Source organism: Crocuta crocuta, unplaced genomic scaffold, assembly GCF_008692635.1.
Source record: "Crocuta crocuta isolate KB4526 unplaced genomic scaffold, BGI_CrCroc_1.0 scaffold30, whole genome shotgun sequence".
Classification (NCBI taxonomy): Eukaryota; Metazoa; Chordata; class Mammalia; order Carnivora; family Hyaenidae; genus Crocuta; species Crocuta crocuta.
This window is the reverse complement of record NW_027528345.1, coordinates 10,106,446-10,123,388: the sequence shown is the minus strand read 5'-3', so window position 1 is coordinate 10,123,388 and position 16,943 is coordinate 10,106,446. Positions and strand designations below refer to the sequence as shown.

Sequence of the window (16,943 nt, the reverse complement as noted above, 5' to 3'; positions counted from 1 at the left end):
TGCCCGGCAGGGTAGTCCAAAGGACCGTTTCTTTTTCCCTCTGCCCTAGACCTGCCACATAGCGCTTTTCTGATTATTTACAGACCTCTGGGAATAAGCAGACCCCTCTTCCTAGTCTTCTGTTCCCAAATCTCAGAACATGAGGCTAGAAAGCTCCCCTACATGAATAGTGTTTTGAGCTGGAAAAGAACATAGAGATTACTTATTCTCAGAACCAAGAACCGACACCCATGGCCTGGTTCTTTCCCTTGCACACATTTGGAAATCACAGGTCATGACTTTCTGAACTCAGATGGTCCAGTCTATACAGCCAGGATAGTCCACTTTTACTTCCTTACCTCCTGGGGTATAGAAGCATCTGGCACAGAGTGTAGACAATGTGCTTACCCAGCACTTCGTCTTCAGCTTTGTCACAAATTAATTTTTTTTTTTCAAACACCGAGCAGAATCATAATAGCTAACGTTTATTAAGTACTTACAGCAGACCAAGGACTTCATATATACTGAAATATCTCATTTAGTCCTCACAAAAATGCTCGAGGAAGGTACTGTTATGTTTTATGGATGAGGAACCCAAGGCTCAGTACCTTGCTTGTCACTTGGAGCCAACTCTGTCTGTGCTATTATTATGCTCCACAGTCCCCCAAATCATGCTGCTTGACCTAAGGTAGAATTATGCTTCAGAGTTCCCAGCCTAGGTCCCCTCCTCTCCAGGGATGGCCTGTTTCCATGTGTTCTGCATTAAGTGGAGCTGGTGAGCATGGTGAGTCTGTCTGCTTGGGGCTTGCACAACAGTATTTGGTTGGTACTGAGTTTCTTTAATTGATAATCCTTCAGTCTTTTTTAGGTCACATAATTTCAGCATTTCTCAAATTTTTCTTTGTTCTTTCATTTTGTGTTTAGGTTCTATTTCCTAACATTATATCATTCTCCTGAACCCTCTGCAGCCCCTCTACCCCCCAACTCTTCAGATATTAGCTGTGAAGGCCCTAACAGGACCAAAATGCTTAAGAGTTTTCCTTGAGTTTTCTCTTGGGTCAGATATGGGGGTTGGGCCAAAATGGAGAGGGTATGGTTCTGTGCCCTGTGTGGAGGGGAGTGAGGGATGACCTCACCAAAAGCAGGCTTCAGCAGTTGGGGTTGCCTGAATTGTCATGGTCTGGGGCCTGGGCAAGGAGCAGAAAGTGTGTTTGCAGCCCTGAATGTGTTAGTCCTGTGAAGCCTGTCTGGTCCCAAGTCTGGGTTTTGGGGCTGGCTCCTCTCTTCATGGCCCTCCTAATCCCAGCCCATCAGTTAGCTAGGCAGTGGGCAACATTTCTCAATTGTATCTCTCTTTTGGGTGCTGTTCTCAGCTCTGTAATCCCCACATCTTATCAAGCAGCAGGCTCTTAAAATAATTTTCGGCATAGAAAAATATTTTAGGCTCAGAGATCACTAATTGGAGAAAGAGAAGATGGCAATAGATGGGAAGCACCTGAAGATAAGGAAGAGAACCTATGGTTTGGGTGATTTTAAGGGCCAGGTGACAACTTTAGGAGACTGGTCCCCTCACACTGGACACTGTGAGTGTTCGATTTCCTCAGCACTCTACTCAGAACTCTGGACATCTGTGCGCACACATGTGTTTCCCTCACAGGAACGGTTCCAGGTGAAGAATCCTCCCCATACCTACATCCAGAAACTCCAGAGCTTCTTGGACCCCAGTGTAACTCGGAAGGTGAAGTGTGAGGCAGGGAGGCCCTCCCTTGCTGTCCCTTATAGTTCTATGGGGTTTTGGGCACAAACCTTTTGACTTGGGGTGGGATATTTGCTTCTGAGCAATGGGCGTTGGGTTGCTGGATTTGGAGGCCATGGGTCCGGAGTGGCTGGCTAATAGCAGAGGGAAGGCTTATAACTGCTCTCTTGTATCCCTTCCTTTTCCTTTTCTGCCCCTTTTGTTTGTACTGTAAAGTTGGATTGGGGGCCTCCAATAGTGACAGGAAATTCCATGTTTACAGAAGTTCAGGAGGAGAGTGCAGGAGTCAACCAAAGTACTGAGGGAGCTGGAGATCTCACTTCGTACCAACCACATTGGGTGAGTCCGAATCGGCCATCAGGATCTGGCGTCTTCTGAGGATGATTTGCCTGTTTACCTCCCTACCATGATGCACAATTGCCCTTGAATAGCATTGGTTCACCAGAGCTTCAGACTGTTCTTTTTCTGGTTTTTCTCCCTTTCAGCTCTGCCAGCCTCTGACTGGATGCTGCTGGCAAGCGTGGGGCCTCTCCTGGGGTCTTCAGCCTGTGACTTTGAGTAGAAGACATTCCCAAAGACGCTGAGACTAGAGTCTGCCTGTGGCCTGGGGCTGGGCCAAGGGAGGCCCAGAGAATGCTAGGAATGGGGGAGCATATTACATCGGGTAGCTGAGACCTTGTTCCTGGACTGTTTGGTGCCCAGAAGATTATTTTCTTGATTACAAGACAATCTTAGTTCATAAGCAAAAGAAGCTTCCTAGAGCACCAAGAAAAGATCTAAGGCAGCGGGGGCCAGGAATTGAATGTCTTCTGTATCTATAGAGCCTGGTATTGCCAACCTATTGATGGGGCCCCTGGGAACTTGTATGAGTCTTGTTTTCTAGTCTCTGAGTGGGGAACCAGAACTTGCTCAACAGGCAGGCTAATGCATGAGATACAATGAAAGATGGCAGTGGTCTCGGTTTTATAAAACCATAACCAGTCAGAGTATATGTAGTGAAAGTGAGAGAGAGAGAGAGAGAATGAGAGGGAGTGTGTGTGTGTGTGCGCGTGTGCACACACACATACACACACAAAGGATAGTGAGGGATACCCGATGTTGAGGTGCAGGAAGGGCTACAGTCCTGACCGAAGGGCCTGGCACAACTGTTGAGAGCTTGCATGAGTGAGAAGTTGAGCCTGGGGCAGGGGGTGGGGGAGGCTGGGCAGGTGCCATCTCCAGGGTCCTGGGCTTCCTGAGAGCAGAGGTGGAACGAGCCAGATGACATCATCTGTATTTCCCCTCCTGTCTGCAGCAGCCACCCACTTGTTCACCCCAGGCCAAGTGTGCCTGGGGCTCTTATAGAGGCTACCTGTTTGTAGCCAGCTGCTGCAGCCATCACAGGGAAAATGGCAGAGAGAACAGGAAAGGGATAGTTACTGGCCTTGGGAGCTGTGCCTGGTAGCCAGAATTGGCTCCTACACCTCATCCACAAACTGAAATGAAAGCTGACATGCTAGGAAACTAAGCCTCCAGCTTTATTTGGTGAATCCTCACAGAGGAAAAGAGTGGCAGGGCCTCATCAGCTACCCTGTGTGTGCGGACACAAGTGAAACAGATGACAGCTCTGAACGCCACCTACCGCCCAGCACCCTACCACAGGGCCTTCTCCTCCCCTCCCCTCCCTCTCAGGCCCGTCTTTCTTTCTGAGTAAGTCTTGCTGCATGAGGATGGGGGCCTGTTCTTCTCAGGAAAGGGCCACAGAGCAGTGTGCAACACTCCCTTCTGCTCACTCCTTCTACCTGGTGTCTGCCTCTCTGGCCACTGGCCAGAGGCTGCGGCCAGAGCACCATGGTTCCCAGGCCTGGGGCCTCTTGGCAGTTGGCACACAAGTCAGAGGTCTGGACCTGGCCCTTGGTTCCCAGGGAACAGCATAGTGTCTGGCATTTTAGGAGCTCCTGTCATCTAAACTGTGGTAGTCATGTGGGGAGGGCCAGGATCCTTCCCGGATTTCTGGGCAGGAAGAGTTTGTCAGGCTCGGGTGTGTGTGCTCCAGGGCAGTAGGAGCCCAGGGCAAGGAGGGGAGGGGAAGATCCTGCTTCTGTCATAGCCTGATCAGCCCTAGGGCCTGCTGAAGCTGGGTGTGCAGGGGCAGCCCAATGTGAACTCCGGGCCCTGGAGCGGGGCAGGCTGGGAAGTGGGATTCCAGAGCCTCACCAGCTCCTCCTCTCTCTGGTTTGTATTGGTTTCTCTCCCTTGCCGAAGTGCCCTTTAACCTCTCCTCAAAGTGTCAAGATCCCGAAAATAGCAGTGTAGACTCAGACAGGAAATGAGAAGGGGGCGGGGAGCTGGAGAGCAGACAGACAGGAAACTGGAGGCCTGTCGGCCCCCAGAGAGGAAGCTAACTTCAGGCAGCTCCGGTGTCAGTCAGCCTCAGCTGAGCCTGGTGCTCAGGCTCAGCCTCTCACTGTTAACCCAGGGTGTGGCCAGCAAACATGGCGCCGGTGTTCCAGCTGTGGGGGACAAGTGGCCTTGCCGGGCTGTGGGGTGCAGCTGGCCTGTAAAGACCCCCAGACATCCAAGGGAACAGAATACTCAGGAGAGTCAGGGTTTTGTCTTGAGAGTTTTATATCTCTCTCTGCTGTGGAATGAACCTGTCCTGTAACAGTCTTCCTGGGATCAGATGGGCTCTTGAATTTCCTTCCAGGGATATTTCAGGCAAGAGGCCTCAAGACAGAAGGGTGGAAGTGCCCTGATCCCTTGCCTTCAAGGTCTTTGTTGCCCATGGTCCTGCCTCTCCGGCTGAAGGGCCCCGAGTCCTCAGTCTGGCTCTGAGTGGTCATAGCCATTCTGGAGTTACTTGAGCCCCTGACTGTTCCCCCATCCTTTTCCTCTTCTGCCAATCTCACCCTGGCTAAACACAGAATTCCCACATACTCCTCTTTGCTCACTATGTCCCAAAATATCTTTTCTTGAACTTGGTGGAAGGGACCATCATGTCTCTGTTCCAGATTTCTCTTTGACCCCTCTGGCCTGTCTTTTGACTGTGAATTCAGTCAAATTGGGGACCTGCTAGACCTTGTTAGGCATAGCTCTGTACAACGGCGTATGGCAAATGCTCTTGATAAACCTCCCCATCTCCCCATAATTCTGCCAATAAACATCAAGCAGGGACAGCGCACCCAGTGTTGTGCTAGACCCTAAGAACTCAGAAAATGATTGAGCCAGGTCCCTGCCCATTTAGGAGAGGATTCCTGAAACCTTGTTTGGCTAACATGGTATTGGAAGGCGTTGTAACTTTCCCCATCCCTGGCTCCCCAGCCTAGGAGAGGCCTAGGTCAGTGATGTGACCATGGATGGGTCTGCCATGGGTTTTGAACTTCAGCATTTTCCCAGCGTGATGCTAAGTTCCAGAGGATTCAAGAGTGGGTGTTGGGTCAGAGGCCCCTCCTCACCCTTGACTTACTTTAGCAGACCCCTCCACTGTGTTTCCTTTGTCTGCAGGTGGGTACGGGAGTTTCTGAATGATGAGAACAAAGGCCTGGATGTGCTGGTGGATTACCTGTCCTTTGCCCAATGTTCTGTCATGTGAGTACCACCCTAGGGCCAGGGCTGGGGACCAGCAAGGGAGGACACAGTCCCTTTCTGATTTGCTGAGGAAGGGTGAGGTTGCAGTAGTGAAGATGGGAATGGGGATCCCAGACCAAGAGGAAAAGCCCAGGCAACGGTGTGGGAGTGGACAGGCAGCCAAGGGGATGTCTGGGATCTGCAAAGAATGCCAGGTGGGGAACAGAAGGAGAGAGATATGGAAAGGGAATTCAGGATCAGAACTCAAAAGATCCAAACTCCAGGCTGAGAGCAGTCCAAGGAAATGCCTTGGCTTCTAGGAGAGATGCCTGGTGGGATTCATTTGCCTTTGGAGAGTTGTCTATAAGAATCTCCTTTGGGTTTCCAAATGTGAAATGTGAGAGGGTTACTCCAGGATCATTGCTGAAGGGCCCCAGGAGCAGTGGACATGACCTTTGACCCAGACTAAAAATGAAGTATTCAGGAGGCTTTTTTTAGCAGATTGGGGACTGGAGGTAGCCCTAAGCAAATTGGTACAGATGAGAAGGCAGCATGAGGTGGTGAAAAAAATGAGGGCTTTCAAGTATGACAGCCACAAAGCTGGTTGTAGGCTCAGTTATATCGTTTACTATCTGTGTGACCTCAAGCATATTTGCATCCTCTTCTATAAAAGGGGATCCATGTTCCAGGGCTGTTGTAAGGTTTGATGATAATGTGTGTAAAACAGTGGTGTTTGGAACATAGTAAGTCCGTACTGTCCTGGCCACTTTATTGTTAATTATGATTATTTAAGGTTGTGTAACCTACCATAATTACCAGGATATATGGAAAGAGGGATTACAGTGATCATTCATGTGATGACCAATAAATACTTCAGACTTCTACCCAAGACTTACGTCAGCCTTTGGCTGACCAATCATCCCAGTTTGACCAGGTTTTCCCAGTGTTAGCTCCAGAAGTCCTGAGTCCTGGGGAACTCCTCAGTTCTGGGACTCATTCCTAGGCTAGACTGTCACTTTTGCTGTTACTGTCCTTGCCCGTGGCCATTCTCCTTTGTCCAGCAGATCTTTAGTCTTCTCTCTTTAGGGGTTTGAACCTAAACAAGCCTCTCCTAGCTTTGGCCTGTCACTTTTCCCAGGTCATCTCATGTTAAAATCAAGAGTGGCCTATTCCTCATTCCTATTCCTGCAGAACTGATGCCTCATGGTCCTCCTATCCCTTTAAAAACCACTCTTTTTATAGAAAGAAATGAAAAACATTTGCTGAAGTGATTTTTTTTAAATTCAGAGCTTTTATAGTAAAAAGATGTAGATCATTTTTCCAAATAAGCCTATCTCATTTGAAAAGCAAGCAAATCCCAGCTGCTCAAAACCAAAATACACTGGATCCTCAGTATAGTATGTCCACAGCAATGTCTTTGACTCTGTTTTTGAAAGAAAGATTCAGGGCAGGGGGAGAGAGTGGAGGGGGAAAAAAGTGCTTTGGGAAGGGTTGAAAGGAAAAGGGTGAAGCCAGATAGAGTTTGGGTGAAGGCATTTATTTGTAAACTGCTTATAGCAGTGCTAGGAAATACTATTATTGATTAGGGGAAGCCACTGCCAAGGCACTGGCAAATTTCCCTGTTAGGGAGACTCCTCTGATGTTTACTTGAGAGACCATCAAACATCTGATTGTCAAGACTATGCAGCCTCCTCTGGCCCCTTTGGAACATTCGGTCATCTGTAGATATCATTTCCTATTTCAGAAAGCCTTGGCCTCTGTGCCTTTGGCCCTGGGGCTGTGCATGTCTGAGCAGAAGGTTCCTTGGGGGAAGAACTTGTAGGAGATGCTTATTCGGTCCTTAATGACCTACTTGGGGGAGGAGGACAGAAAAGAAGAGTGGGACTTGTTTCTCAGACATGGGGATTTGTAAAAGACAATACCTCATGGGTTTGTGGCCTCAAGCTGTCCTCCTTGCCCTGGCCACACTCCCAAACTGCTGATGGTGATCACAGAAGTAGAAAGTGACAGAGAGACTGTCCCAACTCCTCTAGGGACTAAGGACCCCAGTCCACACCCTCGACCTGTGATTTCTTCCCCCAGGGAAGCTGAAGCCCAAGGAGCCTCTATATCAGAAAACCTAGAAGTCTCAAGTAGAACCACAAAAAACCCAGTCATTAAAGCCCAGTGCTGATATGGGACCATGGTAGTCTTAAACATAGAGGACTGTCCCACTCTAGGTTGGCTGGGACCCCAATTCCTTTCCATTCAGACCTGCCTCATGAACCCAATCCAGAACCAACCAGGCCACTGCAGGGCACCCCTTTGGCCACTGTCATTTGCGAACCACCAAGACCCACAGTTGGCCTATTCTGCACCACCCTTCCATAGGGCAGCTTCTCCAGGAGAGCCACAGCTCCTTTGGGATGCCCTGTCTAAGGCCGGGAGTACAGAAAGGCTGCCAGCTCTCTGGTCCCTTTGGGCCCAGGAAGAGGTCACTCCTGGAGTTGCTCAGCCAGTGGGGAGCAGCAGCTTGCCTGCGTCAGCCTATCCATGTCCTCTGGGCCCCGTCCTGGCTGCTGACTGTGCCAGCACTGCCCTTGTCCTGTGTTGGTGGCACTCCTGACCAGGGTTGGGTCTCTGCTACCCAATCCCGCTTGCTCTTCTTGCCCTCTTCGCTTCTTATTGCCCTAGAGGTCTAAGGGGTGGGAGTAGGCTTGCCAGGGGGCTTAGCACTGAATTTCTTCTGTGTGTGCGCTTGTGTGTCCTTTCCTGCTCCAGGTTTGACTTTGAGGGTCTGGAGAGTGGTGACGATGGTGCATTTGACAAGCTCCGGTCCTGGAGCAGGTCCATCGAGGACCTGCAGCCACCCAGCGCCCTGTCAGCCCCCTTCACCAACAGCCTCGCTCGCTCTGCACGCCAGTCTGTGCTCCGGTATGTGTGCTCTTGCTCTGCCCGCCTGCCTCCCACCCTAGCCCCCAGTCCAGGTCATGGGTGACAGCGGTGAGTGCTCATTGCTCCTCCCTCCACTCTTGCTTCCAGGCTCAGCTCTCTTGCCCTCTGCCTGCCAGTCTGTCTCTGGTCTGTCCTCTCTGTCTCCTTGACTCTGCCCAGCAATCTGTCCTGGGTAAGTACATCACCCTCGGCTGTGCCCGCCCCATCTGGAGTTCCAGCTCTCCCCTCTCTACACTCCCCTCTAGGGGCCCTCTCCATTCCTCTTTTTCACTCTGCCCTTCCTCCCAGCCTCTTGGACGAGACTGTCCCTCACCCAGCACCCTGGTCTTCACTGGGTGATCCAGTTCCTGCCCTCCTGTCTGTTTTCCTCTGGCTCTGCATTCTGCCCGTCAGCTGCTCCAAGCCCAGTTCCCACCCAGCCTGCCTGCCGCTTGCCTTCCCTTCACTTCTTCCTTTAGGACTTTTCTCTCCAAGGCTGCTTTGTGTTCTTTTTTTGCAGTATTTTAACAGCCTTCCTGCCCGGAGGCAGGTGGATAGACCGGATGACTTTTCAGAGCCCCTCCTACATAGGGAGGCTTTCCTTTGGGCCCTGTGGCCCTTTCTGTTGCCTCATCCCTCTCGTGGCCATGCTTTTCTCCTGGTCTCCTTTGGGTTTTGTCCTTCTGACTCTTCTCATCATTCTAGTCCTGCGTGAGCAGCCACCATTTGTGCTTCCTCTTTCTTTCATGAAGCATCACTGGGGGCAAAGCCGGATATAGCCCCCAGCCCTCCTATTGCCTTTGGGGTCTGCTCTGCCCTTTCTGGGACATAAAAGTGGGATGGGAACCAAGATGCTCCTGCCCCAGGGAATTTGTGGAAGATGCTGCGACTAGAAGGAGGAGGAAGGAAGGCAGGGATAAGGATAAGGACCCTGGATCCACCCGGAGGACTAGGAAGGCCTGCACATCTACTGTTGTACTTTGGAGGGCCCCTGGGCTCAGGATGGTTTGGGCACTGAATTATAAAGCTGGAGTCCTGGATAGTTACTCACAAAGGCCTGTTGCAGAGAGATGAAAACAGCCAAGCACCCTGTTCCCTTCCCCCAGCCCCCACTCTCTAGACTGTTGGTTCAAGGTCTCCTGCCCCCCTTTTCTGCTGCTGCAGTCAGGGTGATGGTGAGCACTCCTAGTCCCTTCACCAGCAGCCCCCTCTTCCCCAGGTATAGCACCCTCCCTGGGCGCAGGGCTCTGAAGAACTCCCGCCTGGTGAGCCAGAAGGATGATGTCCACGTCTGTATCCTCTGTCTCAGAGCCATCATGAACTATCAGGTAAAGGGGCAGCACTAGCCTTGGATGCCCCACCTGTTATGCCTCATCTACCAAACTAGAAGAGCTAGGAGGGCACCAGCTTGTAAAAGATGATTTTGGGGGGAAAAAAGGAGCATTTGCTGGAAGGCCTAAAGTCAAGGAGATCCAGCAAGGATCTGCCTTCCCCACCATCAAGGTTTTCCTTCCTCTGTCCTTTCCCCTTGTTACAGTACGGATTCAACCTGGTCATGTCCCACCCCCACGCTGTCAATGAGATTGCACTCAGTCTCAACAACAAAAATCCAAGGTAAGTTCTTTCCCTCCCCTTTCCTCCCCACTGTGCCCAGGGCTCTGGAGATTTGGGCTCCACTTGTCCCTTACAAGAAGTCCTGCCTGGCTTTGGGGTCCTGTGGTCCTCGTCAGTGCCTCGGTTCGGCTCCCTCACTTCAGCTTGAGGAGAAGGAGTGTCCCTGGCTTCCCTCTGGTCTGCACAGCTCAGTGAGGGGCAAGCCTTCCTTCCTCTGCTTTCTTTCCAAAACCCACTCCCCTCACTTCTGAGGCTGTCTCCACTCTCTGAAAGGACTCACCTTGTAGAAGTGAACTGTATGGTAGCCAGGGTGGGGAGCTGGGATGTTAATTGTTTTTCTTCACTCCTTAGGACCAAAGCCCTTGTCTTGGAGCTCTTGGCAGCTGTGTGTTTGGTGCGGGGAGGTCACGAAATCATTCTTGCTGCCTTTGACAATTTCAAAGAGGTCAGTCTCCTGCATCTGTGTGAGTGTGTGCGCACGTGTGTGTTCGGTGAGGAGGTGGGGAGCCAGTTAGGTAAGCACCCTTTCCTGTGATCTCGCACATCCCAGTGATTCTGACACCCCGTGCTTAGCTAGGTAGCCAGTCCCACTGTCTTTTTTTTTTTTAAACCAAAAACAGAACTTCAGTCGTACCAGATCTTATGGCAGGACAGCTCCTGAATGGCCAGCTAAAGATGCCCTCATTCGAGGGCTGTAGGCCAGCGGCCCTAACCAGGCCATGCATCAGGATACCTGAAGAGCTTGTTAAGCTTACAGACCCCTGGGGTGCCTGAGTACCTGTGCTTTAACAGGTTTCCTAGGTGGCTCCGAGGCAGTGAACCCACCAGTAGAACCCAAGGCAGATGTGTTTGTGGTGGGAGGAGAAGACAAGCAAGGATCTTCCTGAGTCGTTGGCTGTTATTGATGAGGGGAGAGGAAGCTCCTACTTGGAATTTCCCCAGCCTCTGGGCCTGGCTCTGAAACTCTCATCTGCCTGAATATAGGATTCCTCGACATCTAGTCGCAGCTGCTGGGCCCTCCCCTTCCTCCTCTTTGGACCTTTTCCCTAGCATCCATTGTTCAAGTCAGGAAACGGCTCTTCCTCCTAGAAGCCAGAGGCTCAGAGGAGTCTCTGAACCCCTCTTAGCACGGGGGCTTTCCTGCACCCTGGTCTCCCCACTCTGTCCCTACTCGGACCTCAGCCTCCTGCCTCAGCCATGGCCTCCAACCTTCCTCCTTCCTCCTTCCTTCCTTCAACAACTGAGCAACAGTGTTTCTTCTTGGCCTACCCCCTAGAGGCACCTAAAGGCCAAATTAATGGCACAGACTTTACTGGGTTCCCTCAGCAAGTTGATGGGGGGAATCAGAGACCCAGGCAGATGCCAGGCCCCAGGCTTTCTTCTACATGATGAGTTTGTTAAATGTACAGGCTTTCTTCTATGTGTCCCAGTGGCCCCTACATAAAAAGAGTTGTGATTCAGCTTATTCTGAACCAGTTCCTCTGAACCAGTTCCCATGATGTTCCTGGGAGCCAGGGCTCAAGGGCTTAGGTTCTGCATGGGATAGATCTTTTCACTGAGAAAGTTTGTTTGTTCAGGTATGCAAGGAGCTGCACCGCTTTGAGAAGCTGATGGAGTATTTCCGGAATGAGGATAGCAACATCGACTTCATGGTGAGGAACTGGGCCTGGGTTGGGCACATGCCCAGCAGGTCCTGTGCTCCTGGAGAACAAGGCCAGGCCAACAGCATATCTTGATATTCTGTGTAGAACCTACAATGATTCTTTCTACTCAGTAAATGCTCCTTGTCCACTTCCCTACCCTAGAGAGCATTTAGAAATGTCAGAGCAATGCCATTTTATGTCTTGGGTCTACCTCCTTTGCCCCCTTTTGTGGCCTTACCTTCCCTGATTTGGATCCTTTCAGAGCTGCTTTGCTTTACCCGAGCTTTTCCTTTCACTTCTCTTCCCTTCAGCCTGGGGTCTTTAAGTAACGTTGCCTCAAGAAATACCTGCTGATGTACAAAAGAAATCGGTTGCATGTTCATTTTCATCTATTTCTCATGTAATTTACTTGTCTTCATAAACTGACTATTAAGTTTGATATTTTTTAAGTTAAAATACTCTTATCATTCCCAGAAAGACTCAAATTTTTTATTCACTCCTTTTTTTTTTTAAGTTTATTTATTTATTTTGAGAGAGAGAGAGTGCGCACAAGTAGGGGAGGGGCAGAAATAAAAGGGAGAGAGAGAATCCCAATGCAGGGCTCGATCTCACGGTCTGTGACATCGTGACCTGAGCCAAAGCCAAGAGGTGGGAGCTTAACTGACTGAGCCACACAGGCACCCCCTATTCACTCCTTTTGATTATCCACCTAATGATACTGGTTCTAAAACCCTGGCTCTTTGGTCTCTCCTTTCCCTTCCTACCTCTGACCCTCTGGGCTGCTTCTCCAGGTGGCCTGCATGCAATTTATCAACATCGTGGTGCACTCAGTAGAGGATATGAACTTCCGGGTCCACCTGCAGTATGAGTTTACCAAGCTGGGGCTGGAGGAGTTCCTGCAGGTGAGCTGGGCTAGAGTCCTCACAGGCAAGGAGCTGGGGTCAGAGGACCAGCTTAGTCACATCACAAAGGGTTTTTCTTTTACAAGAGCCTAGTCACGGATGCTCCTGGAATCCTGCCTATCTTCTGAGGTGTGGGTCTCAGGCCCTTCTGCAGAGGGCTCTCCAGTTAGGCAGCTCCACTGGGTGAGAATATGATATGGGTGCAGAGGAACTCCCTGGGTCTTATGTTCTAGGAATTGGTCATGGAGGGTGGTGAGGACTAAGTCTCTCTCAGGAAGCTCCCCGCAACTACTACGCTCTCTGCTCTTCCCAGAAGTCAAGGCACACAGAGAGCGAGAAGCTGCAGGTGCAGATCCAGGCATACCTGGACAATGTGTTTGATGTTGGAGGTTTGTTGGAGGATGCTGAGACCAAGAATGTGGCGCTGGAGAAGGTGGAGGAGCTGGAAGAGCATGTTTCCCATGTAGGTAGTCTTTTTTTTGCTGCCAGAACCACTGTTGAGGGAGGGGAGAGGACGGGGATATCTCAGTTCCAGGAATCTTGACCTGACCCACTTGCCTTCACATTGAGCCCCAGGGAAGCCTCAGGTCCCAGCATGCTCTGGCCGAGGCCCTGGGTCATCCACAGATTGGAGCACATGCTGACTTCTAGGACTGGGCATGAGATGGCCTCAGGCTTGAGAGAGATGTGGCCTGTTTCAGGTGGTCTCAGACCCTGGGCCCATGGGAGTGATGTAGGGAAGCCACTGGGCCACACTGCCTTTGGAGCCCTGGGTACAGGGGTTGGGCCCAAGTCCTGACTGAGGCTCAGGCTGTGCAAAGTGCCCAGGCTTTAGGGTCAGTGCCAAACCTGCCCTTCCCATCCCATAGCTCACAGAGAAGCTTCTGGACCTGGAGAATGAGAACATGATGCGTGTGGCAGAGCTAGAGAAGCAGTTGCTGCAGCGGGAAAAGGAACTAGAAAGCATCAAGGTACCAAGTAATCTGGAGAAGGGAGTCTCTGACTGGTGCTGGGTACCAGGGCCTGGGATTGGCTTTTCTTTCTCTCTCTTTCTCCCTCCCTCTCTCCCTTCCTTCCTTCTTTCTTTTTTCTTTCTTTCTTTTTGATATTTCTCTTATCAATTTATTTATTATCTCTTTGCTCTTTCATACAGCCAGCTGCATCCTATTATACAAAGTGTATCTGGAAATTGTAGTTTTATATTTGGCTTTTGTTTCATGAGTCATTTGGCTTTTCTCCCTTGAGATTTTCTTGTCTTTGAGAATCCAGATCTTGATTCACCCTTGAGGCACTCAGATGAGGGTAGGCTGATGATTTCACCCTAAGTTTTAGCTGGAGAAGAAAACTGAATCCAGAGTGGGTCAGACACACACAGGGGAGGGTGGGAGCAGGTGGGGCACCCGCAGGCACCTCTGGCATCCAGACCTCTTCCTACTAGTCCATCCCGTTGCTTTTCCCTCCCCTGTGTGATGAGGGGGCTGAGTAGCCCACGTGCTATCCACCAGGTATCCTAAGTCGAGAGACCAGAGGCTTCTGTCTGCCCCTCACCTCATTCATTGTTAGTTATAAAGTCATGCCCCAACCTACCTTTTCTTCCAGAGAAATACAATTATACTGGCTCTACCAAGCTTGGTCAACATCTGCCAAGCCCCTGTTGAGTCCAAAGTGCTGTCCTGGGGAGTATGGAAGTTATGGAGATGGCTAGGGCAGGCTCTTGTCCAGAGGGGGCTGCCACCTGAGCGGTTATACAAGGCCAAGGGCAATGAGAACATATCGAGGCACAGAGGGCTGAGGGCAGTGTGGCAGGAGGCTGGAGGTGGGCCTGGGAGCTTTACACAGGAGCAACTCCTGACTCAGGCCTTGAGAAACCAGCAATACTAAGGCTGGGTCCGGGAGGAAGTGCACTGGAGGGTGTCAGCTGGGTCAGCGACTCTGTCACCTCTTGTTCTGTGGAACAGCCTCCTCAGCCCCCACCTGGGTTTCTGCTTCTCTCTGCCTCTGGGCACCCTCCCAGAGACCCCAGCTGAGAGACCTCGGGTAGGGGCAATAACTGCTGTGTGTGCCTTCCACTTATCCTTTCCTTAATGGTGCTGTCTCCCAATAGGAGACTTATGAGAACACGAGCCACCAGGTACACACGCTGCGGCGGCTCATTAAAGAGAAGGAGGAGGCCTTCCAGCGCAGATGCCACTTGGAGCCTGGGGCCCGGGGCCTGGAGTCCGTGGGCAGCGAGGCCCTGGCCCGGGTAGGCCCTGCAGAGCTGAGTGAGGGCATGCTGCCCTCCGACCTGGACCTCCTGGCTCCAGCCCCACCGCCCGAGGAGGCCCTGCCTCTGCCTCCGCCACCTGCTCCTCCCCTGCCCCCTCCACCACCCCCATTACCAGGTGAGAAGGACCCTGGGAGCCCTGAGGGGCAGCCTCATCTTGGGGCCAGACCAAAACCTGAGACAACACTGCCTCCCTTAGGGAGAAGCCAGGGATGTAGATAGAAGGATGTGAAGTCATGTGGGGGAGGGTTGAGGGAGGGCAAGAATCTGAGGGAGGCTCAAGTTACTGGGCAGGGGGTGTCCAAGGGCGGACGTGTGTCTCTTTTAAGGATCATGAAGGTGCTGCTCCTGATTCCTCTGTGGACAGCCACAGAGAGGGTTTAGTCCAGAGCAGAAGACAGGGAGCCAGAGGCCAGTGAGACCTGCCCTACCAGTTAGGACCCTGGGCGCCGGAGGGGCAGGGAGTTCACGCATCCTCTTTCCCCAAGAGCCTTTGAGGACAGGTTGGGTGGCGTTGGGGAGGGCATCTCTAAAGAGCCTTTTGGACTGTGGGTCACTGTGGCATTTATTTTGCCCCAGACAAATGTCCCCCAGCCCCACCTCTCCCTGGCGCTGCTCCCTCTGTGGTGTTGACAGTAGGCCTGTCAGGTGAGTGTCCCCAGGGCTCTGGGCAGGGCTGGTGGGATGGAGGGAGAGTGTCCTTGGCCCCAGCCTCACTGAACCTCCTTCCAAATTAGCCATTCGTATCAAGAAACCTATCAAGACCAAGTTCCGGCTGCCTGTCTTCAACTGGACAGCACTGAAACCCAACCAGATTAGCGGCACTGTCTTCAGTGAACTTGACGATGAGAAGATCTTGGAGGTAGCAGGGCCTAGAGCCCTCAGGGGTGGGGTTGAGGGCTGGGGACCAGATCATGCTTTTAGCCAGATCTTCTAGCCTTGGAAATGCCCTCAGAATCAGGCCTCCATGAACTAGAGCTGAATGGACGCTGGGCATGCTGCCAGGGCCATTAGTAGAATGAGGTGACTGCATTGTCCCTTCTCATCCACTCCTGCCAGGATCTGGACCTGGACAAATTTGAAGAACTGTTCAAGACGAAAGCCCAGGGCCCTGCCCTTGACCTCATCTGCTCTAAGAGCAAGACAGCACAAAAAGCTGCCAGCAAGGTGACCCTGTTGGAAGCCAATCGTGCCAAGAACCTAGCCATCACCCTCCGCAAGGCTGGCCGCTCGGCTGAGGAGATCTGCAGAGCCATCCACACGTGAGGCTCCCACTGACCTTGCCCTGGTCCCCAGCCAGTTGGCAACCCAGTTCTCCACCTAGGATCCTGGTCTTCCCTGGACTGCAGGGTGTTGACGGAAGTGTCTTACACCCTTCATTCATCCACTGGCTTGGCCAGAACTTGGTACATCTGTGCTGTGTGCCAGGCACTGTGTGAGGTGCTGGGGATTCAGCGCAAACCTTCACTCAAGTTGCTGCCAGTCTAAGCACAACAGTTCAGTAGCATGGGTGATAACCACCTAGGTGGTAGAGATTCAGGCAGCTTTGGGGGGAACAGGGCAGGCTAGGTAGCAAAGCTTGGTGATTCGGAAGGCTTCCCAGAGGAGGCGAGGAAATATATGAAGTCCATTTCAGTGCCTGGAGGGAGAAGCATGGTGCCCTAGGTACTGAAAATTGACAATGACTTCAGCATAGGAGGAGAGTGGAAGAGACAGGGTAGAGACAAATGGGCAGAAGTCTTGGAGGCTGAGCCTCATAAACTTGTGTTAAGATTTCTTCCCTAAGGGTAAGGGGGTGGGGGGACACTGAAGGGTTTTAAAACAGGCCATGGACTGTTCACCTAGGATATTACTCAAGCTCTGATAGATGAGGCAATAGGCTCTCTGCCTCTGGCTGTGTCCTGCTCGCCGACTCTACCTGCAGTCCTTCTAGGAGCTGGAGAAAAAAGTGGATGATGGATAATGGGCATATGCAAGACCTCAGCTAACTCCTTCCTCCCGCACAGGTTTGACCTACAGACACTACCAGTGGACTTCGTGGAGTGCCTGATGCGCTTCCTGCCCACAGAGGCTGAGGTGAAGCTGCTGCGGCAATATGAGCGGGAGCGGCAGCCCCTGGAGGAGCTGGCAGCTGAGGACCGCTTCATGCTGCTCTTCAGCAAGGTGGAGCGGCTAACCCAGAGAATGGCCGGCATGGCCTTCCTGGGCAACTTCCAAGACAACCTGCAGATGCTCACGCCGGTATAGCCTCTACCCAAATCAGGGTCATCTGTGGCTACCCCATCACCTGCTAGTCACCTCCCCTGCCCTGTCAGACTCCCCGA

The 16,943-nt window shown here is 51.8% G+C and overlaps 1 protein-coding gene across 5 annotated transcripts in view; it reads left to right on the top strand.

Annotated features, from left to right (window-relative positions):
- The window catches only part of FMNL3 (formin like 3), a 54,639-nt gene that overhangs the window by 33,073 nt on the left and 4,623 nt on the right, over nt 1–16,943 (top strand). For 2 of the 5 annotated variants that reach the window (XM_077753333.1, XM_077753332.1), the window contains exons 3-18: nt 1,637–1,717; nt 1,998–2,074; nt 5,219–5,302; nt 8,042–8,194; nt 9,414–9,522; nt 9,732–9,808; nt 10,160–10,253; nt 11,386–11,460; nt 12,243–12,353; nt 12,667–12,816; nt 13,223–13,324; nt 14,458–14,737; nt 15,199–15,267; nt 15,357–15,481; nt 15,679–15,881; nt 16,626–16,860. In XM_077753333.1, coding sequence (XP_077609459.1) covers nt 1,637–1,717; nt 1,998–2,074; nt 5,219–5,302; nt 8,042–8,194; nt 9,414–9,522; nt 9,732–9,808; nt 10,160–10,253; nt 11,386–11,460; nt 12,243–12,353; nt 12,667–12,816; nt 13,223–13,324; nt 14,458–14,737; nt 15,199–15,267; nt 15,357–15,481; nt 15,679–15,881; nt 16,626–16,860 — 2,025 coding nt within the window. The remainder of the gene's footprint in view (nt 1–1,636; nt 1,718–1,997; nt 2,075–5,218; nt 5,303–8,041; nt 8,195–9,413; nt 9,523–9,731; nt 9,809–10,159; nt 10,254–11,385; nt 11,461–12,242; nt 12,354–12,666; nt 12,817–13,222; nt 13,325–14,457; nt 14,738–15,198; nt 15,268–15,356; nt 15,482–15,678; nt 15,882–16,625; nt 16,861–16,943) is intronic. The other 3 variants (XM_077753336.1, XM_077753335.1, XM_077753334.1) reach the window with 2 other exon arrangements.